Raw genomic sequence first — 24,872 nt, 5'->3', positions numbered from 1 at the left:
ATACTGTCCTTTATTCGACAAAGGACCACCGTATTTTAACGGTGCACGTTGAGTCGTCTTACATCATTGCGATTTGTCTTCTGTGTGGCCGTCAGAGCCCCTACACCGCCGCCGCATCAGCAACACTTCAGAACCCACCAGCTCTCATCACGACCCCCTCCCCGGCGAGCACCAGCTCTGTTCTCACTCACTTCCACCAGCAACAACACCATGGTGCTCCGCGAAGCAATCGAGGGGCTGACTTAAAGCCATCCCCACCCATAGCCCCCCCCCCCACAGCCCCCCCCTCCCACGCCCCCACCCCCCACCACGCATCGAAGCTAGTTGCAACTACGTGGAATAAGCTAAGCTCATGAATGCGTTTTAAGGGAATCCCTCGGAATGACTGGATGGATGCGGGGGGAATCAGGAGCATTGTCTACGGGCTGCTGAGACGGAGATGTCGACGGAACGCGAGCGGGCGGCGCTGTGAGTTCGGTCCTCATCGGTGTCCTCATCGCTCCGGGGCGGACAGCAACACTTGTACCGGGATTTGAGATGCGCCGTGAACGGGGACTTATGGTGGCAGATGCTGCAGGGTGGCGCAGTGCCTTGCAGCTGTGATGCAGGGGACGGAGTGATGGTCTCCGTGCAGAGGGCTGATCTCGCTTGGTCCCCGATGGAGAGATGGGTGGAAGCGGCTGTCTCTCGGCGTTGACTTTAGGCCGTCGACAGCAGACTGAATGTCGTTGGTGAGCAGAGGAAGTATCGGTGCAGTTCGAATACATTTTGGTGAAGAGAGAAAAAACGTCGTTTCTTATTCTTGACTTGTATTGTTGTTGCCCATAAAGTGAACGTCATACATGGCCTACAGCTACTGTTGAATAAGTGGTTTCCTGTGTACAGGCCTAGTGGTATTGACAACTCAAGTTAAGCCTCTTGTTGGGAGTGACTCATCCAGGTCCTGTTGCGTATAGCTTTCCTTTTTGGCCGACCAATGTTCAATAATACATCCAATCGGAGCTGACTGCATTAGGTTCCAGTGTGGGGTCACCAGTTGGTACCATGACCCACCTCCAGGCCGGCCTGTCCCCAGAGACCCTGGAGAAGGCCAAGGTGGAGCTCAAGGAGAACCCTGACACGTTGCACCAGGACATCCAGGAGGTCCGGGACATGATCATCACCCGCCCAGACATCGGGTTCCTCAGGACAGAAGACGCCTTCATCCTGAGGTTCCTCCGAGCGAGGAAATTCAACCATTTCGAGGCGTTTCGCCTGTTGGCTCAATACTTCGAGTACAGGCAACAGAACTTGGACATGTTCAAGAATCTGAAGCCCACAGACCCGGGCATCAAACAGGCCCTGAAGGACGGCTTCCCTGGCGTGCTGTCCAACCTGGACAAGTACGGCAGGAGGATCCTGCTGCTGTTCGCCGCCAACTGGGACCAGAGCAGGTAACACCATTCAGCATGGAGGGGATCAGAGCAGGTAACACCATTCAGCATGGAGGGGGGGGGTCAGAGCAGGTAACACCATTCAGCATGGAGGAGGGGGTCAGAGCAGGTAACACCATTCAGCATGGAGGGGGTGACCAGAGCAGGTAACACCATTCAGCATGGAGGGGGTGACCAGAGCAGGTAACACCATTCAGCATGGAGGGGGTGACCAGAGCAGGTAACACCATTCAGCATGGAGGGGGTGACCAGAGCAGGTAACACCATTCAGCATGGAGGGGGTGACCAGAGCAGGTAACACCATTCAGCATGGAGGAGGGGGTCAGAGCAGGTAACACCATTCAGCATGGAGGAGGGGGTCAGAGCAGGTAACACCATTCAGCATGGAGGGGGTGACCAGAGCAGGTAACACCGTCACCATGGAGGGGGTGACCAGAGCAGGTAACACCATTCACCATGGAGGGGGTGACCAGAGCAGGTAACACCGTCACCATGGAGGGGGTGACCAGAGCAGGTAACACCGTCACCATGGAGGGGGTGACCAGAGCAGGTAACACCATTCAGCATGGAGGGGGTGACCAGAGCAGGTAACACCATTCAGCATGGAGGGGGTGACCAGAGCAGGTAACACCATTCAGCATGGAGGAGGGGACCAGAGCAGGTAACACCATTCAGCATGGAGGGGGTGACCAGAGCAGGTAACACGGTCACCATGGAGGCGGGGATGTCACGGTCTTCTGCCCTGTGTTGTGGAGCAGGAGGTCCGGAGCTGTCCTTTCAGCACCACACTCTACTCTCGGTAGCAGTACCCGTACTAATAGTCCGCTCTCTCGTCTCTCTCTCGTTAGGTACACGTTTGTGGACATACTGAGAGCTATCCTGCTGTCGTTGGAAACTATGATCGAAGACCCAGAGCTTCAGGTCAACGGCTTCATCCTCATCATCGACTGGAGCAACTTCACCTTCAAGCAGGCCTCCAGGCTCACGCCCAGCATGCTGAGGCTGGCCATCGAGGGCCTGCAGGTAGGCAGCGCCCGTACTGTTAGACTGCGGTATACTAATCCTAATCCAAACACATTCTTAACACATAGTATGTACACACACAAGCTAAAAACCTCAATTTGAATGTGGACTCCCATGATGAAACTGACTTTTATAGTTTAAGGATCAGGTTAGAGAAATCAATGGTATGGTATATTTACTTTTATTACATTTTTTGCTTTGAGTTTTATGAGCAAAATCATTAGTAGAGATCAAGTCTAATCATTCCTTTAACTGCTAATCACAAGGCATGAAGTTTGATAAGTGAACAACAAACATCCTTTCAAAGGATCTGTTATGTTGAATCCCATGCATCTGAGCATTGGATTCAATCGGATGTGTGACAACAGCCACGTCAGGACCGCTCAGCCCGTGAAGGAGTCAGTAAGGCACTGTGCAGAATCAGTGAATGGTTCAAAGGAATAGTGACATCTCCATTAGGATGAGACGCTGCTGGCTGATAAATACTTTGTTTTCCAAGTACATGATGAATAAAATAAGAACTTGAGCATTGGACCGTTTGGTCGTCATCAGGCTCTGTGTTATCACCACAATAATATATAATATATAATAAATATAATATAATATATATTAATAAGTAATACAATTAGTCCCAGCTGTTGACATTGTATTTTATACAATGAATATAAGTCAAATCAATTCACAAAGATAATAGAGGACAACGTTTCACTGACCAAAACCAGCATGTACATACAATTAATGGGGGCATGGATGATGGATGGCTGAACCGATGATGACAGATGGTTGATGTATAGATGATGGATGGATGATGGAGGATGGATGATGGATGGATTATGGATGGATGATGGATAGATGATGGATGGACGATGGATGGATGATGGATGGATGATGGATGGATGATGGATGATACATTGATGGATAGGTGGTGATGATGATTGATTGAGTTAATTGTATGGATAAAGAAGACATTCCAGGGGCTAACACTTGTTTCAGGTCCCTGAGACAGACAGTAGAGCATCAAAAATATCCCCCAAAGCACTAAGCAACGGAAAAACTCAGAACCCTTCACATGAAAATGACAGAGAACACTCCGGTCCCTGTGATATCTTCTTTTACCCGGACCTGACCTCTAAAATCCCCTGGGTTCTGGATTTGAAGCTCAGTGTTAAAAACAGCTCTGAGCTGTGCTGCACTTGTGGCCCCTGACTTAATTAGCCCTGTGTGGTGAGCATGCTGAGGGCCAGGCTGTGCCCGGCTACATGGGAGCCCAGGGAGCCAGGGACAGCCCACAGAGGCGATTATACACGTGGTTGAGTTTAGGTATTCCTGCAGTTTCAGCTTCTTGTGCCTCAGTTGGCCTCGGTACCAGGCAGAACAGGCTTAATCAAAGTGGCCATGTATCAGTATCGTTACAAGGAGTTTAACCAGAATGTGAAACTGCCTTGTTCTGCTATGCAGGCACTTGAGAGACACAGGCATACGGTGCCATGTCATTGCCATTGCATGTGACCTATCCTGTCTGCCCTCTGCAACCGCTCACTGATAACCAGAATTGACTCCCGATTTTCCCATGTGCGATGACAGCTTGTTTTCTTTGGGTCACTCCACTACATTGCCTAACACTCTGCTAAGAATGACCTCAATCTTTCCCAGCCATCAGTAAAGCAGGGTCATCATCATACAATAAAAGATTCTATTTTTTATGTAATTTACATACATTTTGAATAAGACCCCCAAATATTGTGCCTTGCAGCACACCCAATGTCATATCCATCTCACAGGGTTGCTTCAGTGTCGCAGACCCAAATTCTCCTGTGACTTTGAACTTGAACCAGTTTATAATAGTAAACTCTAGTCCCACATGCCACAGTTTGGACAATAGTATGGAGCAGTCTACAGTATCAAAGCTTCCTCTGAGGCCCCGTCCACACCACCCTGCAGGTTTTTCTGTTGCATTTGCATGTTTTCAGTACTATCCTTGTCCGCACGTAACCTGAAAACGATTGAAAACGGTGTAGTAAGTATGGAGAGGGTGGTGGTGTAGTAAGTATGGAGGCCAGTAAGACTCGACTCTGGAAGACGTTTTTTTAAAGTCTATGTTTTCAGGCCCCAAAACCTCCTCATGTGGACGCAAGGCAAAACCTCCTTGTTAAAAAAAAAAACCTCCAGCATTGTATGGGCGGGGCCTGAGTCAAGACCATTCCAGTGATATTACCTTCTCTTTTGTTTTGCTAGACTTAAGTTCATACAGAAGTTGGTGCGGGACTAGATCCTGTTCAACCCTTTCAAACTCGTAAGACCTTCGATATGGATTGATACCGGCCTCTAGTTCCCCACGTCTGACCTGCTTTTCTTCCTAAAAGGGACAATTTTGGCCGTTATCTTTGACTTTGAACCTGTCCTTGTTTTGACAACCGATCAATCATATGGGCAATCACCCCCCAGGTAACAACGGCGTTATCCCTACAGAGTGTCTGGAATGAGATCCAGAGCCGTTGCTTTCTTTGTACAGAGTGAGGATATTGTTTACCGTCACTTTATCTACTGAGACAGGAGTCAAAGGAGACAGGAATAACAATTCTACTTCGGTCAGTAAATTACTTTAATTCCGAGATGGCAGTCCAACCGTCCCAGAGCCATTTAGTAGTTCACAACCCAGCTAGAAGGTTGTTAAAAATGTATTGTAATTATCAGAAAACAAATTGGTTGCATTCTATGCAACAGCATCCATGTAATAATGGACTTGGTTTTCTGTATTTTATATCTAACTAGCCTCTGCACTCTACATATCTCATCGTCAGTAGGGAGGTTAGACTTCTTAAACACCAAGTAAAACATCTGTCTAATGAGGTCTAAAATTCCTGTTATCAATATACTTGATGTTGTCATTTATTCTACTCGACACTCCACATCACATTTGATTTGAAAATCGTTGCACATATCACAGGATTTTGTGCTTTTCCAACATCCCAAATTCCCTTAGCACCTCTTAAAACGAGGGGCGAGCTGCCTTGAGTTGAGATGGACATAAGCGCAATGATAAAGTTTCTGATCAAAACCATGTAGCATTATATTTCTACAATGTTATTACTTAGGAAACAGATATATTACCTGTGCACTGTCCACTCATTAAAATAAAAAAATAAAAAATTGATCAACATAGCTTGCTTTGTTGCGTTTGGTTACAGCATGATGTATGGATGATGCATAGATAGATAATTGTGAAAAAGAGTTTACTTGATGCACAATGTTGTTAGAAAAACTTATTTTTACTTAAAACAAACCGCACCACAACAGTCATTTCACTTGCACAACTGAAGTGTCCCTCCAGTGTAGAACTCATTTTAAGGAGCCTAACCACAAGGGGTGTGGCTCAATTAACGTATGAGCCCCAGCTGCAGACTATTACATCAACAGCCTGACTGGAACATGTGCCTCTTTTAAATCATGGTTTAAAACAGTGAAGATGCCATTCACATCTTCACAATGATGGATAGATAGACGATGGATAGATTGATGATGGATGGATGATGTGCATAGGAATGGATGGATGGATGATGGATAATGGCTGGATAGATTGAGTGATGAGTGATGAATGGCTGATGGATCCTCTTGATTGGAGGTTTTGACGATGTCCCTCACCCCTCTACTTGGGATAAACGCTGTCCCGTGCGTCCCATGGCCTTGCGGCGAGCCGTAAGGCCTCTCCCGCTCTAATCAATGAGCCGCTACACTGAGCCCATCTGACTCCCAGCCAAAATGATAAAACTTGAAGTATATTTCCACGCGTGTCGAGGCGTCCCTCCATGGATAAACAGTGTTTTCGAAGTAAGAAAATATGTGTACGTCAATAAATATATCATTTATAGATTAGTAGTTTTAGTCGCATATTCCAGGGGAAAAATGTCCTCCTGTCAAATTTGTCAACAAATGTTGAACCTACACTACTGTATCGTTTCACCATTTGAATAAAGCAGCATGTCTCCAGCCATGGTGTTCTCCGTGGTGTTCTCCGTGGTGTTCTCCGTGGTGTTCTCCATGGTGTTCTCCGTGGTGTTCTCCATGGTGTTCTCCGTGGTGTTCTCCATGGTGTTCTCTGTGGTGTTCTCCATGGTGTTCTCCGTGGTGTTCTCCATGGTGTTCTCCATGGTGTTCTTCATGGTGTTCTCCGTGGTGTTCTCCGTGGTGTTCTCCGTGGTGTTCTCCATGGTGTTCTCCATGGTGTTCTCCGTGGTGTTCTCCAGGCTCATATTGGATCCAGAAGGCTGACACTGCTTTGGCCTTCTGAAGGGACTGCACAGCCTAAGTAAATGTTCTCTAAGCTTATCGGCTGCTCTATAATTCAATGTCCCTCCCCCTTTCTCTCTCTCTCACCCTCTTGCTCTATTGATTGCTTAACTCAGCTTGTCTTATGCCGTTACAATAATACAAGCAAATCAAGTGTCCGTATTATTATTGTCCTGTAACAAGCAGGCGTGTTGATACATCTGACAAATCTAAGATTCACACCCATGCTGATACATTTCACTACCACCCATTAGGTCCTGCACCACACATGGAAACTATCACATTTAAAAGCTGCTCCCTGTAACAAACATTGATGTCTAGGCAAATACATGCAAATACCTTCGTGTGTTTACTAATTCATCATGGCCTTATCAAGTTCCATGTTGTGGACTGATCACTGCAATCAGCTGCTGGCAGATAAGGAACAGCTCCGTTGATCATAGGCCTACTCCCATTTGTAATAAGATAACGTCGTTACTGTTCTGCACGTGCTTGCAACCAAATGTCTTAGCCCATTGTTAACTGTAGCCATGTCAGTGCCACCCTCCACCTAGGGGGCTTTACTGGGCTCCTCCATGACCAGCACACAGGGTGCTGGTGTTGAAACCCGGTTTGTTGTAGAGTTTGTAGGACAATGGTACATGAAGATGGTGATACATGCTGCCATGTAGGAAACCTCCCCTGGGTGTGTGGGGGTGGCTGGTTTAACCTGTGTGCATGGAGTAATCAATACACAACAGATGTCCAGCTCGTTCCATGGTAGTGAAAGTAGATTGTATTTTCTCTTTCTCTTCATTCTGTTGCATATTAAACCTGACACATACTTTTGCAAAATACAATGCAAAAGACAAAAGACAATGGGTTTGGAGGAGCCAGTGTGCAAATGTCTAACTAACTGTGTCTTCTGTAGCCGAACCGAGGAAGATGTGTGCACATCAGTGGCGGCTGCTGGTCTTTCAAAAAGGGGAAGTTCATTTTCGGCCTACATCATATAAATTGTCAATTTATGTATATGTAAATTATCCCCTCTGTTCCTTTTCAAGGAAATATCTTTTTCAGTGACTTGACCAGTGTCCTCTCAATAGCCAGCAGAGCTAGGCTGCTTAAACAGCCTTGGCCCATTGTGTTACGGGTGTAGGACTTGAGCCGCTTTAAACAGGAGAAGCTCCTTTATACACCTGCAGATGTAGCTCCAATTGTTGCCACTAATGAGAACAGTTTGTAAAGCTGGGGCATTGCACTGTCCAACTCCATGTCTTTAAGGAACACCAAGAAATCACACAGCTTTCCCCTGTCACCCTGCAAGTACTGATCTGAATACAGGACTTGAAGTTCAGACCTCAGGCTCCCTGAATCAAAGTGATGGCCAACTATCAAAACTATATTAAACTTGAACAAGGAAATGTGGGAATTATATTAAACTGAAGCAAGGAATTGTGTGAATAAGTGTATGAAATGTACGATGAAATTTCGCCAAGCAAATATCAAGAAATACGTTGCAGTTTGTCTTTCGACTCGCTTGCAAAATCTGCGATGGGACTGAGGAATGAAGAGAGCTCTGGCGATTTTTTATAGTTCAAAATCGCTGTCAATCAAACGGCAACTCAGTCTTTTGCAGACCCTCCAATCATCACACAGAAGTCCAGCGTCCAGGCCAGCCCACTCCTCCATTCACCCCCAGAGACGCTGAGTGTCTGTGGGAGGGATATAATCACATTAATAATTGCAATGGCCGTCGACTTTCGACAAACTAAAAAAAGCTGTTCTATGCAGCCCCATTGAAGTGGATGGACGCTGAGCTTCAACAGGCAACTGCACTGTGACGCTAAGGGAATGTATGAGAAGGAAATCGGAAACGCATTTTTAGTCAATGAAATGTTAACACAACAGTATATATTAGACAATTTAATTTTGAAATTTTAGGGGAAGCTGAGCTTCCCTTGCAGTATTAGAGAAATCGCCACTGGTGCACATGTGCAGTATTGGTAGGTTGCAGCATGAAGTGGCTGAAGCATGTTTCCCGTTCAAGTCTGGATGATCGCATTCCACTTCCAAAAGGCTTTAGGGTTTTGTGAGCACATTAAGTCAGTGACGTGAAGTTAAGTCATCTCCTTCCTCTCTGTCAGTCAGGTTGTGTCGAGTAGCCATGGTAACCCTGAAGTGTCTATCCTCTGTATCCTTTGTATTCTGTGTAGTCACAGAAATTGGAACTTATAATTGACGTAATAATTATAGATACACCACATGTTTTTAAATAATAATAATGATAACACGACTAATAAGATAATATAGCACCATGTATGTTTATATAGGTGCTGTACAATACAGAGAATGAAATGCATTATAAAGAGCAACAGAAATTATAGACCAAAAGTCATTTTTTGAAGTGATTCATACAATAAAAAAAACACGGATAAAGGTCAGCTAGTAGAACATTAAACATAGATACAGTATGCCTCTGAATTGTGTCCCTTTGCCTTTTGGCATATGGGTTGACGTGACAGTGGAGACCTACAGTATACACTTTACCTTTTGGCATATGGGTTGAGGTGACACTGGAGACCTACAGAGCAGATGTTACTTCAGCATGAAGGGGAAAGGTTCAGCGTTGACAGATATCAATGTACCAGAGTTCAACGTGGAACAACCAGGCGGAGTACTAAGAGAACACTGAGCTCCCCTCCCACAGATGGTATCAATAGCTAATCAGTGTCACCTTGCTAATGGTTGAATACTACAACAATAACAATGTAGGATTTGCTACAGACTCACAGACAGAATTACTTATTTTAATCTAAAAGCCTACCCATTTTGAAAACAGTCCAACACACTACGCTTCAAATTCACCCAAGGCTGAATTAAAAGTAGGTCTACATGTTTTTCTAAATGTTGGTCATTAACAAGGTTGTAAAGTAGTAACTTCGGGCACATCTGTCAAGATAAATGTTTTTTTCTTCCAATGGGTTTATGATCTTTATTCATTCATTGCGCCGCGGCCGAACTGATGGGGATATTCTCTGATATTATGAATCTTAAAGACTGCGTCGGGTCTCCGACTCTCTGGTACTTCCACAACAAGTAAAGACTCGTAGTGGGGGTTATCTCGGCCATGGTGGAGAAGGAATTGGGGGAAAGGAACTTTGGCTTTGACTCTGAACAGCGACAGGAGGAGAAAGGGATTGTTGCCGTATGCGAACTCCCAGAGGAGCTCCTCTCGCCGATTGATAGGCTACATTAACGTTACAGAAGTCAACAGCTGAAATATGGATGATGAAGAAAAACACTGTGTAGTCAACATAATAGTGACGCACACACACACACACACACACACACACACACACACACACACACACACACACACACACACACACACACACACACACACACACACACACACACACACACACACACACACACACACACACACACACACACACACACACACACACGCGCGCGCGCGCTGACCTGAAGGTGCTCCATAATAGCCTGGCTATTGCTAAGTCCATGTCCACATTGGTCTGGTAAGGGTGCCATCATTTTCTCCTGCACAAGAGGCGGGCGTAGTTCAAATGGCTGCAAGCAATTGGCCACCAGCTGGTAGCTGCTAGCTGGTAGATTAAACTTTTACCAAAACCAGTCGGCAGTAAAGCAAATACATCCTTTCTTTGGAGGAATTGCTCCAGGGCAAGTTTCTGCTCAGCTTTCAAAGAAAACGTGCCCCTGAAATCATTTAAAACAGCAGCGACAGCTGCACCAACGGGCAGCGGTTGCTCCGCTTCGGCTGCTTGCGACGCTTCTCTGTCGTCATCGTGTTTAACCAGCCAATAGCGCGCCAGGTGAAAAAAGCCAGCTTGGTGATTGGTGCCAAACGGATTGGGATAGGAAACAGGAAGATTAAACATGTTCCTTGCCATCCCCATGTGCAGAGCGAATTCGCCGGCAGATGGGGGTGGGGATACCCAGTCTAGCAAAAAGCGTTCTATCTCGCGACCTGTACTGTACTTATGAATTGTAACCGTTTAATGGAATTAGCACTACAGAAAACAGAGAAATAAGCACAGCGGAAACAACTGCTGTCAAAAAACGCTGATCCATTTTCACTGTTGACGCGAGTTGCTCTAGTTCTACAATTGTCTCGAGCTGGATGACGTAGCCTCCACGGCCCTGCAGCGTGCAATTATCGGACAAGATTGTCCTATAGTGTGTGGTGTTCCATCTTGTGTTTGAATCTTATGTATTTGTATTTACGATTGAAGAACAACAAATCGGCTGAGATTCTCTTTATGTGTGTGGTGTACATCCGACTCAAAAATCGCATAAGCCTTTAGCCTTTAGAGAAGACACTTGGCTTCTGTAACTTTTCCACTCCGCCAACTCCATTTTAGATTTCCCTCCTCCATCAGAGAGAGAGCGAGAGGGGCTGTTTAATATGTAATATACAAGTCACACTGCATCTGGCCAGACAGATGTGGCTGGAGGACTCTGTCAGTGACTGCTTGACTGATCTGCCCATCATGTTAGATTTGGGCTATGCTACAACACCAAATGTCTTTATCACCAAGTGCTGTCAAAGCCTCTACCAGTTCACCCCATCATTACAGTTGAAAGGTCAACTGAAAGGCTCTTAGTGCAGATGATTTTATATAGGTTTATGGCTACAGGAAAGGTGTGCTGATGTTTGCTGATGAACTATATTTATGTGGCTCCTCATCATCATTATATGAATATTCAACCGTAGCTGGAAGTTCTTGGTGTCTGTGGCAGTGACCTTCAAGTTTCATCCTCCTGGATGCCACTTTGTCACACAGCCTTGGTAGACCTCCATACAGATGCTTGATGGTAACATGCTCATTCTGGTCGATGTTGAGTATTGCAAGCAGCATTCTGGTGTAGCATCCATCCAGCATGGGCGTCAGTTTGGTTTAAAATGTGCTGGGGACAGAGACTCATTCGAAAGTGCATTTACAGAAGTGCTGGGTACAATAAGGAAGCACTCTTTTTCTCTTTAGTGCAGGTAATGAAAGGTTCTGAAAGACGGCATACCCATGTAGCTTACTAATGAATAAAATGTATCCACAAGTTTCCTGGGGTGGTCACTGGGGAAATGTGGGCCACACTTCCGGCCGCCCACACGCCTCCGCTGTGTTTGTAGCTGATCAGCTGGCAGGCTGAGCACATCACTGTATATTGTCTCTGAATACAATTATGGCTTTAAAAAGCTCGGAAACAACGTGTGCCGTTTGAGGATGTACTTACAACCGGACAAAACAAAATAATTGGTTGAAATCGTAATGAATGAATGACAGACGGCGATTGTTTACATCGATCTCGTAGTAGTCCTAACCGGTAAAGCCCACAATTCGCGCAAAGCATCACAGGGTGGTGGAAACTTGTGGATACAAAAAACGGATGTCTAACACATTTTATGAATAAAGTGTTTCCAAAAAGCATTGGATATATGACCCACTATGTTGTGCTCCATGTACCCAATGTTGACAACGTGACGTGACATGACAACACAAACAAAGAAAGGAAATTAACTACGTGTTTAAGTTGTGAAGAGGCAAACGTGTGGCTACACACAGCACTAAAAATATTTGTTGCACAGCTGAACACTGTATCACATCATGAGCTGGCTGTTCTCAATTCACAACATGCATCCATCCAATCTATCCATCCGCTCTGTATGTCCATGGTACTAGCAACCTGCTCTGGTGCTTTAAACCTATGTATTCAGGCTAAAATGACTTGATTGTCTGATGCCTCATCATTGCATCCCAGCCAAAGAGTATTGGTATTAATACCTCATTCATTGTCCAAGCCAGGCTGGCAGCTCACAAACATAAGTAAGGGATAATGTATAGAACGCCGGTCATTATCGGGAAAATAATCCCAGACAGGGCAAACCGGACACCGACACGAAGAGGAGGTGTCTTGCTTCGCCCTTAAGAGGCTTGTTTTCGATAATGACCGGTGACGTTTTATACATTATCCCACTTATTACACGGCTACTTACCAAAACGAAAAAATCACTTCACACAGTGTGTCTTTTTACAATTAATTTGTTACCAGCATTCGTAGTGTTGATCAGCAGAGAAATAGTCCACCAAAGACGTTGACATCGCTTAGCAACCAAATACGCTGGGGTTGATAAGTTACTGAACTACTTGCGGAGTGATACGAGAGACGTGAATCAGAGCCACTTTCACTTTTTACAGCGGTCATTATATGCTTAGCAATTGTCAATTATCGAAAAATAATTCACCACCCCTGCCCTTGCAAGTGAACGGCGCATTCCACAGCATTGAGAAGAGCCGTGTAATAATCCATAATAATTAAACTCAAGTTTTTTGTCTTTTTAAGTGGTGGGTACAAAATTAATCTTGACGAAAACTGGTGGGTACTCGTCCCCAGCGTCCCCAGCATAATCGACGCCTATGCATCCAGAGACTTCTGCAGGGTGGGCTTCAGGGTCCAGGATTCACAGCCATAAAGGAGTACAGACTCCATGGTTGCTTGGAAGAACCTAATTTGTATGTGTCAAGGGAGACTTCCACACAAGGGGATTTCCATACACTAGTCATGACATTCAGGGCCCTCCATTCCAGCGCCTTCCTCAACTTAAGGTCCTGTTCTGATGAATTGACCCAGGAACCCAGGTACTTGAGGTGGATGGTCCAGGGGTATGTTATAAGTGAGGACCTCAGTTTTCTTTGCATTCAGCCTGATGCCCACCCTGGCACATTCCGCCTCCACTCTGTTCAAGAGCTCCTGTGCCTGTTCCACTCAGTCAGACATCAGGCAGATGTCATCTGCATAGTCCAGGTCTGCTAGTGAAGCCAAGCTCCTGTTCCCTCCCAGTAATGGCTTTCCCCTGCAGCACCCCTACCTGGATGACAAACTCCTCACTGCCACCGTCTGGTGTCACCACCTTGGATCTCGTGTCCCTGTGCATGGCCTCTAACATATATACAATTTCGTTTTTACCAGGTTTTTACCAGGATCAAGGTAGAAGCGTTCACGTCGCGATCCCTGTCAAGTACTATCACCAATATTACTTGCAAATTCTACCAAACATTTTGAAGCCAAGCCAAAAGACAAATGATGTCCAGAAGCCCAAAAAATGGCAGTAGCCCATCAGCCCGGAACAGGAAGAGAAGCCAACGCCCGCCCCCAAGGCCAGCTTTGACCATCATATCTCTAAACGTTGAAGGACTGTCTGCAACTAAAGAAGAACTTGTTGCCCAACTCTGCAGAGAACATCAGTGTGATATTATCTGCCTTCAAGAAACTCACCGCGGACCCAAACATCCCCGCCCTCGAGTGGAAGGCATGACCACCGTCATCGAAAGACCACATGAGAAACATGGAAGCGTCATGCTTGCAAAAAATGGGACAATCATCGAGCGATGAAAACAGTATTGAGGTTCTGAACCGCTGAGCTCAGAGGAATTACCATCACCTCCATCTACAAGCCACCTCCCACACCTTTCCTGATGCCAGAAATACCATAATCTGAGAAACCAAGGATAGTGATTGGACTTCCACAGCCACAGCTCACAATGGGGATATGTGGGAAACAACGATGGAGATTCAGTGGAAGCATGGGCCGAAACCAACCAGCTCTACCTGATCCATGATCCCAAACAACCAAAGTCCTTTAATAGCGGGTGATGGAACGCCGGCTACAACCCTGAGCAAGAAACTGGTACTGAAGCCGCTGCCAAAAACCCAACACCACCCAATTGGCCTTACAGTAAATGCTGCAGTTACCCCAGCCACAGTTCCTTTCCGAAGAAGATTCAACTTTGAGAAAGCGAACTGGCCTGGCTTCCAAAAAGATCTTGAAGGGAAGATCACCCACCTTCCAGCGGACCCCAAAAACGATCAAATCTTCACCAAGCTAGTGCACCAGGCAGCCCAGAAGAACATCCCAAGAGGCTGCCATACTCAATACATCCCCGGCCTTGACTCTACAATTAGCTATATGAGCAATACCAACAGCTCTACGAATCTGACCCCTTTGCTGAAAGCACCATGCCAACAGAAATGGCAAACTCTACTGGAGACAACTGATATGGCAAAGAACAGCAAAAAGGCACGGAGCCTCATCCGAAAAATCAGCAATGACCCATCAATACCAACACAGCAACAGTGTCCATGTCCAACCAAGTTGCATATCAGTTGCTGCTCAACGGGAAATCCACCACCAAACAGCCAAGACCAAAGGTAGACCAACTTCAGCACTCCCAAAACACCGGACTGACTGTTCTCCCTTGAAGAGCGCAATATCAGCATCAAAGCCCTCAAGACTGGCAAAGCCATCGATCGGCCTGGACAATATTTTCACAGAGGAAATCAAGCAGTTTGGACCTCTGACACGGAAGTGGGTCCTTGAGCTGATGAACAACTGCATGCTGACAAGAAACTTCCCAAAGATCTGGAGAAAAAACTAAATCATCGCTCTTCTAAAACCCGGTAAAGATCCAGCATATGCAAAGAGCTTCCGCCCAATCTCCCTGCTATGCCACCCGTACAAGCTGTTTGAACGCCTGATCCTCAAAAGGCTTGCCCCAGTCGCTGAACCAGCCATCATCCCTCAACAAGCTGGATTCCGAGCTGGCAAATCCACAAAATGTCAACTTCTGAATCTCGCACAGCACATAGAAGACAGGTTCCATAAAGAACTGGTGACAGGAGCCATCTTTGTTGATCTGTCTGCTGCATATGACACTGTGAACCACCGCCCTCTCCTGAAAAAGATCCTGGAGAATACCAAAGACCTGGCACTCACGTACCTCATCGGAGCCCTCCTGAAAGATAGGTGCTTCTATGTTGTCCTTAACAACAAGCAAAGTCGCTGCCGATGAAAACGGAATGGCTTACCTTAAGGTAGTGTGCGGGCTCCACTACTATATAACATCTACACCAATGACCAACCAATGGACCAGAACATCTACGCGTCATCTACGCTGATGACCTCTGAGAGTACGTTTGAATTTGTAGAAGCGAATCTCACCTCAGCCCTAGATGACCTACACCTCTACTACGAGCGCAACCACCTACACACAAACCCTGCGAAGACCCAAGCCTGCTCGTTCCATCTCAGGAACCGGGAAGCAAACAGACCCCTTAACATCACATGGTCTGGAACACCTCTTAAGCACTGCACCAACCCTGTCTACCTTGGTGTAACACTGAATCGCACTCTCTCCTATAAGGAACAAACAACTTAAAGACCGGGTAAACCAAGAATAATTATGGGTTTTGAGTTTATAATACCACAGGAAAATATATTATTAACCACCCTGCCAAATTTGAAGGACTAAAAAAATCGCGAAGTATATAAAATTATGCTTCAAAGTTGATGAAAAATGAGCAGTAACCCCAGGCTCAGGACGGTGGGGGCGTGTGCGCTGCAGGCCAGGAAACCACGCCCATCACCGGAGAGGTCCAGCCCCTCCCAATCTCAAAGCTGAAAATGGACAGCAGGGGGCGGGTTTATGTGAGTATGACCGCTTTACGTAACGCGGTCCTCGATGTAGACCCGCCCATTTTAAACCTGCACACAGAACATTCTCTGAGGCCTAGCTCCTCAAGGAAATGATGAATGGGAAAAATATTTTTTACATGTTTTGAGGGACACATTTAAGGCCTAATTAATATGATAAGAAGAAAAATACTGAATTTGGTTTACCCGGTCTTTAAATTTGTTTTGTGTTCCAAAAACTGAAAATTAACTCCCGAAATAACGGAATACCGGAAGCTGACCAACTCCAAATGGGGAGCCACAGCACACACATTAAGATATACAACTCTGGCCCTGTGCTACTCCTCTGCAGAATTTGCGTGTCCTGTTTGGGAGAGATCATCCCATGCCAAGAAGCTAGACCCAGCGTTGAATAACACCTGCCGCTCAATCACTGGCTGCTTGAAGCCCACCAACATAAACAACCTGCACCTCCTCGCTGGCATTGCCCCTGCTGATTTGAGACGGGAAGTCGCCAGCTGAGTAGAGAAGACCAAGGCCACCAGTGATGAACGCCACCTTCTCTACGGACGTGTACCCCCGGCCCAAAGTCCAGGAGAAGCTTTCTCAGCCGTGTCCAACCCCTAATAGTATGACGGGAAGAAACCAGACTCCAACTATGGACAAAAATGCTTGAGACCCCCCTCCTATTGACATGGGCATCCCTCCTTCTGAAGCCCTCACTCCAGGCTCAGAAGCACCATGGGTCCAGTGAAAGACGCTCAACCGCCTAAGAACAGGAACAGGGCGATCAAAAGCTGCCATGGCCAGATGGGGCTGTGAAACTGGCCAAACCACCTGTGAATGTGGAGAAGAGGACCATACAATGCAGCACTGCCTTGTCTGCCCCCTACTACCCAACAAGTGCAGCTCAAAGGATCTTGCCGTGTTCAATAAAAACGCAAAGGACTGTGTAAAGAAACGGGAAACTGTCTGTAAGGGGTATCGAGCGCAATGAGACCCAATGTCCTTGAGAAATGTCTTTATTTGACTCCAAGACGCTTAACAAAAACTCCAAACTAAATAACACGTTGGAGATTTAACCGAAACTTGTAACACACTCCAAAGTAAGTTTGTAAGTTTGTTGAGACTTTTTGCGTCCTCTGGTCTGGATCACCTTCCTTTCTGGTTCCTCTCCCCTACTGAAACACAAAGCAGACACATAAATACACATTCCCTGATTGGACCTGATCGCGGGCACCTGTTCGCAATCAGGTCCAATCCCCCCAGCCGATCCGGTGTGTTCCCAACCGTCCTCTACCTCCCCCCGCAGGCCAGACGTCGCACGTCCCACCCCACACTGTCATATAGCCGAAAGAAGAAGAAGAAGAAGACCAGGTTAACAATACTCAATTAATTAGCTTCCTCGCCAAAGCAATTACCAGGCCGAGACTTTTAATCATAGTCATTCTAAATGTCTCAAACGTTTACCACAAATCAGCACAGAATAATGATCCTTTCCAAAAGCGTTTTTAGTTTTTACCCCCGAATCTTATGACGTGCAGTTCCTTCTTCAATATTTGTTCCTCACTGAGCCCAATATGATGACCCACTGGAATGGACCAATCAATGAAGAGCCATGGTTTTAATATTATCTCCCCTACACCAATACTGTTCTCCCACACATTGACAGAAAAGGTTCTAGCACCTTGAATCAACCCCCAGTGTCCAGAGTCCTGATCCCTGAGGACACATCCTGTCTCCCCTGCACTCTGACCCCATTGAAACGTTCAAAGGATTGTTTGTAATCAGTACTGGGGGGAGGATGTTTTAAGTTATAAAGAACAAGGAGCACCGTCTGCAGAATTTCAGAACTATTGCGATGCCTGAGGAGAGTGTTTCAATCAATCCGTTTTATTTGAAATTAACATCTTTGCAGTAGGCTTGTCTTATATGGCAAATCTGTTTCAATTTGATGTGATGACACACCAAAGCTACGTTGATGCAGTTTTGCGCATGTTTAAAATGTTTAGCCTAATGGCGTATTGTCAGCTGTGACCGAAAGCGTTGAAGCATTCAATAAATGTGACGCGCCGATGCATGGGTTCATGCAGTATTGCGCAAGTTTAAAATGTTTCTGCGTCATTTGTCAGCTGTGATCAAATGCCTTTAATAAATTCCACCTTGCAAGGAAGCAATATGAAGATAAGATAAGATACTTGCTACAGCCATACAACTGAGGACATGTCAAATACATCTTACTGTGTGTAACATGAATCACACTGTTGATGTATCAAATACTTAACTATTTTGTGTAACATGAAACACACTGTTGATGTATCAAATACTTACTATTTTGTGTAACATGAATCACACTGTTGATGTATCAAATACTTACTATTTTGTGTAACATGAATCACACTGTGTTGATGTATCAACTTTGTCGTTTAAAACAGGACAGTTTTCCCGCCCGGTTTGGAGGGATCCACTTTGTGAACCAGCCATGGTACATCCACGCCCTGTACACCGTCATACGGCCCTTCCTCAAGGACAAGACCAGGAAGCGGGTGAGGGACACAGGGGTGTTTTAACATCTATAAATGAACAAACAGAGATAGGACAGTCTAGTGGTGACGGTGGTTGACTCCGAGCTGAAAGGGTCTGGGTTGAAACCCAGATGTATACAGTCTGCAGGCATCTCAGAGTAAAATGACCCTGAACCAATACCTGCTCATTATTCAGTTCCCTAACTCATTGTCAGTCACTTTGGATAAAAGTGTCAGATTAAATTAGGAAAACTGTTCATGTGTGTGTCACTAGCCTGGTCACTTTTAATCTGATTAAAATCCCCCAAAAAATAATCTGATTAAAAATGTATCATGTAAACACCTCAAGTAATCGGATTCTTCTGAATCTGATAAAATTTTGAATCTGATTAAACCAGATGGTGCAGACCGTTCTATAAACCGATTATTGGCAAAAACAACCCATGTAAACATGTGATCCGATCATTGGAATACATTTGTTCCTTCTACGCACGTCCGTATAAATCTCGCAGCTCGCGCAGTAGCTGCTAGTGCCTCAGACGAGCAAGGTGTCGAGGTGACGTATCGCCGACAGCAAAGGGAAAAAGAGTAGGGACAGAAGTATTTTAAGATGCGCTTCAGGAGACTTGTGGTCTGGTGTGCTAAGTGATGACAGCATAGAACAGAAGGCTCCCAACTGAAATATCGAAAAGTGTCAGACAAACTCAAATTTATTTGTTTGTGAGGCGATAAAGCTGTACAAGAATTATCGGACGAACAAAAATGCCCCAAAAAGGAAAAAAAAGTCACAAAAGTAATCAACGCAGAGGACGACCAACTGTCGCTAGCTAGTAGCAACGTGGAGGACGAAAATTTTGGCGTCAACCACTCTATTTCATCCTAGACAAACCAGAAAGGGGGCTCAATGTTCAAAATACCAGAATTGTCCTTAATGAAATTCATTCATCAGTGCATACAGTTCAGACTCTGGGCTTGAAGTAATTCCAAGATTATATAAGGGCCTTCAGGATATTTAACAGGCAAGAACCAGCTATATAAAACAGAAATGGGAAAGGGAAACTAAGAGAGGTATCCCTGAGGAAGTTTGGCTACAATATTGTGATTTTCAATATCAGGCTCAGTCTCATGGAGAATGACTGTTCAGTCATCTCATCACTCAGGCTCTTCCAGCTGCTGGAGGCAATGTGGCTCCGTGGAAGGCAATCACTACCACTTGTTTTGGGAATGTCTAAATGACTAAAATCATTACTTTCTGGCAGAAGATCCACACAGAGCTATAATCTGTATTCGAGACTAAAATTATTGTCAATTGGGACAAATTACTTTTTGGTTTACTTCATTCAATATCTACAAATTATCAAACAAAACACCTTTTTGGAATTCTTAGTATAGCTGCCGGGAAAGCAATCACGAGGAAATGGCTAAAACCAGACATCCCATGGTATGATATAATCCATGATATATTTTTTATGGAAAGAATTTCGTTCTCCATGAGGCTCCAGCAGAGTCAATTTGAAAAAATATGGGAAAATATGAGCTATATCTCCCAGAAACGACCTTCCTTTGTCTGATTCTGTTGTCTTTGCTTGTTTTGTTTTTCTTTTCTGCTTGTGTATAATCCCTGCTGTATTTTTTAATTTGAAACAGAAAGCAACCCTTCTGTTTGTTGTTTTTATTGTCTATAAAAAGGATGGAGCTGTGTATAGGTTGCATCAATGTGGATTGTAAACTGTATATATAAATGCAAATCCAAATAAAGATAAAAAATAAATAAATAAAATAGAAGCGCTTCAGCCAAGCGGGGCTTGATGTAGGGACTTGATGAGGCCTAAACAAGAGGTGGCGACTGACGAGACTCTCGAGAGTGGAACTAGTAGCCTAACGTTATTTTAGAAGCCGATTAGAGAACACAGAATGAAAGGGGGGCGGAATAAAAACAAAAAAACAAAGAAGGAAGATTCAGTGTATCAAAACTCATCGTCTTTTCATTTTAGCCTAGGTAACCTGTTACTCATCAAAATATTGTAGCGACCCTGGGACTCTTTAGGAGTTTGTGTGTTATGTGTTATGTATTTTGTTGTCTGTTGTGCCAGTTCCGTGTGCATGTATTGGAGTGTTCTACCTGTCAATCAGTGTGGTGGGCGAATCGCCAGGTCAGCTGGGGGAGGGGCTTGGGAGAACAGGAGGGTGGGGGGCATGCGCGTTCTGCGGTGTGTGTGTTTCGGTGAATCAGTTGTTGTTGGTGTGTATTTTGCCGTTGGTTATGGCGTTACAGTAACCAGGTTTGTAATAATAAATATTCGTACAGTACTTATGACTTTGACCTCCTATGTCACGGGCGAGTTATAATATCATTATAATACTGTTGTGATCTGATTAAATGCTTGAAAACATGTAAACACGGAGCAGATGCAGATCTCTTTATTTGACCATCATGTAAACAGTTTGGTCGGATTCTTTTAATCTGCTTATATTTAATTGGATTGGAAAAAAAATGTCTGTGTAAACCCGGCTATTACCTGTTACCTGTTACCTGACTTTAATATTTAACATCAGAACTGTGCCCCCTTGTCCCCCCACGTCCTTGGGGCCAGATCTTCATGCACGGCAACAACCTTAACAGCCTCCACCAGCTCATCCACCCTGAGATCCTCCCCTCCGAGCTGGGGGGGATGATGCCGCCCTACGACATGGGCACCTGGGCCCGTGCTCTCCTGGACCACGCCTACGATGAGGAGGCAGACTACTGCCCCGAGTCCTACACGCTATCGGTCCAGGACCTGGAGAAGGACCTGGAGAAAGACCTATCCCCAAAGACCATGAAGAGGTGGGTGAACTGTCACAACAAGGGTGGACACCTTGGATCTGTAGAAATGAGCCTTGGGAGTTTGCAGACTTATCTGCTATGTTTCTACGTTTTATGATAATGTGTAAGTGTAAAGATTTCTTAAGTACCGATGTGAGTCATAGCTACGAGCACACTCACTGGGACATTGATATTATGAGCAGATAAGGTTCACACGGTGTGTCGGTGAAGCAGATGAACAACAATGTAAGAAGTCTGGGTTGTACGATTTGTTCTGACCTACAAACGCGTTCAGGGGTCAAGCAGAGTTGGCCTTTTTCTGTAGGAGAAAGAAAGCTTTATTCAAGATAAAAAAAAAATCCTATATTTGTCCTTTTTTTAATCCTTTTGCCTTGGATCAATAGATTAGCTTGCAGGTTCCTCAAAAATCCAGTTTTACTCTGTGGTCGATTACAAAATCAAAATTAAATGTCAAAATGAATAGTAACGTCAGACCTAATAAAAAAACAAAACCCTTTTGATCAGGGGGCTAAGGTATGGTGGGGCCTTAGGGCCTATAGGTGGTGCTTATGTCGGGGCCTTAGGCCTATAGCAGCGTCCCCGCTAGAAAAAAACGGTGCCAGTTAAAGTGACCTGCAGAGCTTTCGTTTTCTGGACATTTTGATGATATGCCGGTCAAATATCCTATTATCGCTTCTTAATTAGGCTATGTAGCTTAAAGAATAACAATCAGGCTGTATAGAATGCAACATGTTTAATAGCCTAACTTTCAAATAGATCAGGGGCGTAGCCAGAAATTATAATTAAGGTGTGCCTGTGAGATTTTGGGTGGCCACCGCACACCGCTCACCACGCTCACATTTTAGTTTTAATCAAAACAAATCGTAATGAAGGTGGTGCTTGTGGCGGGGCCTTAGGGCCTATAGGTGGTGCCTTAGACGGGGCCTTAAGGCCTATAGGTGGTGCTTGTGGCGGGGCCTTGGGGCCTATAGGTGGTGCTTGTTGCGGGGCCTTAGGGCCTATAGGTGGTGCTTGTTGCGGGGCCTTAAGGCCTATAGGTGGTGCCTTAGACGGGGCCTTAAGGACTATAGGTGGTGCTTGTGGCGGGGCCTTAAGGACTATAGGTGGTGCTTGTGGCGGGGCCTTGGGGCTTATAGGTGGTGCTTGTGGTGGGGCCTTAAGGACTATAGGTGGTGCTTGTGGCGGGGCCTTGGGGCTTATAGGTGGTGCTTGTGGTGGGGCCTTAAGGACTATAGGTGGTGCTTGTGTCAAGGCCTTAAAGCCTATAGGTGGTCCTTTGAGCAGGGCCTTAGGGCCTATAGGTGGTTATTGTGTCGGGGCTTAAGGCCTATAGGTGGTGCTTGTGTCCACTAGCCCAGTGTGGCAGGGCCTTGAGGCCTATAGGTGGTGCTTTGGGGTGGGCCTTAAAGCCTATAGGTGGTGCTTGTGTTGGGGCCTTAGGGCCTATAGGTGGTGCTTTGGGGTGGGCCTTAAAGCCTATAGGTGGTGCTTGTGTTGGGGCCTTAAGGCCTATAGATGGTGCTTGTAGAGACTGAAATGTAGTTCCTCTAACAGCCTTCTGGTGATTAACGGTGATTTCATTCTCATAACACAACGTTTACACAATTATAAAAACAGATTTTTTTAATTATTAGTATGTAGAAGTATGGACGTTTTTTACTGGACTTTATATTGCGTAACCCACAGAAGACGATTCACGATTTGTGTACCGCAATCCACAATAATTTTTCACTTCAGCTTTGCTGTGCATTTTGCAAATGCACATTTTTTAATTGTGTCTACTAAAATGATATCCACACTCCCTTTCAGGACCTATGTTACATGTGAACTCGTCTATACGCATTTGTGAATCTCATCGTGTTTTTTCCAATGTGTACCGCAGCTGATCCGTCTAATAAATATGTCTGCAAAATCTGGATGCGTACATAGAATACACCTGTAGAAGGCGACATGCATGTCACAGGAGTAGTTGTAACTCACAGAAGACGATTCACATTACGTTTACAACAAACCACAAATATTGTTTAATTGTCCTTTGTAAAATGTTATCCACACGAATATGTCACTATGTACTTATATGTATAGTTTACTTGTGTTTTGTAAATTGCTATCCCCACTCACTTACAGAACGGATTATGACATGTGAACTTGTCTGTACGGATTTGTGGATCTCGACCAGTTCTGCAAAATCTGGCTGCGGACATAGCATCTACCTGTAGAGGGCGATATGTGGCCCTGTAGACAGAAATAGATCTCCAGTGCTGTATTTCAATAGCCATACTATCCGTACTAACTATACGTAGTTTGAGTACGTAGGGCGTTCCAATTAAGATCGGGGCAAAAAGAAGTATACTGAATGGACCCGGATGGTGTACTACCTCCATTAATGTTGTCATTTTGTCGTTTTTATAGCTTTTATAGCTTTTTAATAGCTGCTAGGTGTAAAGAGTTCACCATTCACCGATGTTTATTGCGGGGGAATGCCCCGGCGGAAGTTGCAATCGTGTTTTCCAGTAAGTGCATCACAGAGTATTCGATTTGGAACAACACTGACGTCGGAAAAACTACGCACTTAGTGAGTGCAGAGAGTGTACTACGTTCAAGTGTACTGATGGAAGTATGGATATCGGAACACAGCACATTACAAGGCTATTTTCGAAGGCACTGTCGTAGTTATGTGGGATACATATCCGACATAACCATATAACACTATAACATCTATATCATATATTATTATGATATATAGTGACATATAGTGTGTATTTTTGTACTCCAGGTCTCAGTCGGTGGTGGAAGCGGGGCTCCTGAAGCGTCCAGACAAAGTCACGAGTCAAGAGGACAACATGAAGCCTCTTCTGGCGCTGGACTGAGCCCCATCACACACGCGTTTGGAGCCAGACACCTGGACACATTCACCACACACTCAAATGCATAACACACCTTCTCATACACACAAAACACACACACACACTAAATGTTTTAGCTGAAGCAGAGCTGTGGAGCAAAATGGATGCATGCTCACACATGCTCAGGAACACAGACACTAACCCAAACTGGGCCATACTGGGACCCTTTCAAAGGACATGGAGTCTGAACGGAGAGCTACTGGTAGTCTTCAAAAGGACATGGAGTCTGAACGGAGAGCTACTGGGAGCCTTCAAGAGAACATGGAGTCTGAACGGAGGCCCGGACGTGTGGTGGTCACATTGAAAGCACCATGCGATTTCTTCTTCCTTTTCATTCAAATGTTGCGAAGACTGGCGCTCTTCATGCTATTGTCAAGTGCC

General features: G+C 45.2%; 1 protein-coding gene across 1 annotated transcript; it reads left to right on the top strand.

Annotated features, from left to right (window-relative positions):
* Window positions 1–1,044: 1,044 nt before the first annotated feature.
* On the top strand, window positions 1,045–24,455 carry clvs2 (clavesin 2; the record flags this gene model as incomplete). Its single annotated transcript, XM_084483984.1, has 5 exons — window positions 1,045–1,433; window positions 2,282–2,456; window positions 18,669–18,779; window positions 21,353–21,585; window positions 24,362–24,455. The coding sequence occupies 5 exons, from the start codon at window positions 1,045–1,047 to the stop codon at window positions 24,453–24,455; spliced, it is 1,002 nt and encodes a 333-aa protein (XP_084340110.1).
* Between the last annotated feature and the right edge of the window lie 417 nt (window positions 24,456–24,872).

Source organism: Micromesistius poutassou (genome assembly GCF_964030765.1).
Source record: "Micromesistius poutassou genome assembly, chromosome: 19".
In the NCBI taxonomy this organism is placed as follows: domain Eukaryota; kingdom Metazoa; phylum Chordata; class Actinopteri; order Gadiformes; family Gadidae; genus Micromesistius; species Micromesistius poutassou.
The sequence above is the reverse complement of the archived record's forward strand: the minus strand, read 5'-3'. Positions and strand labels throughout refer to the sequence as shown.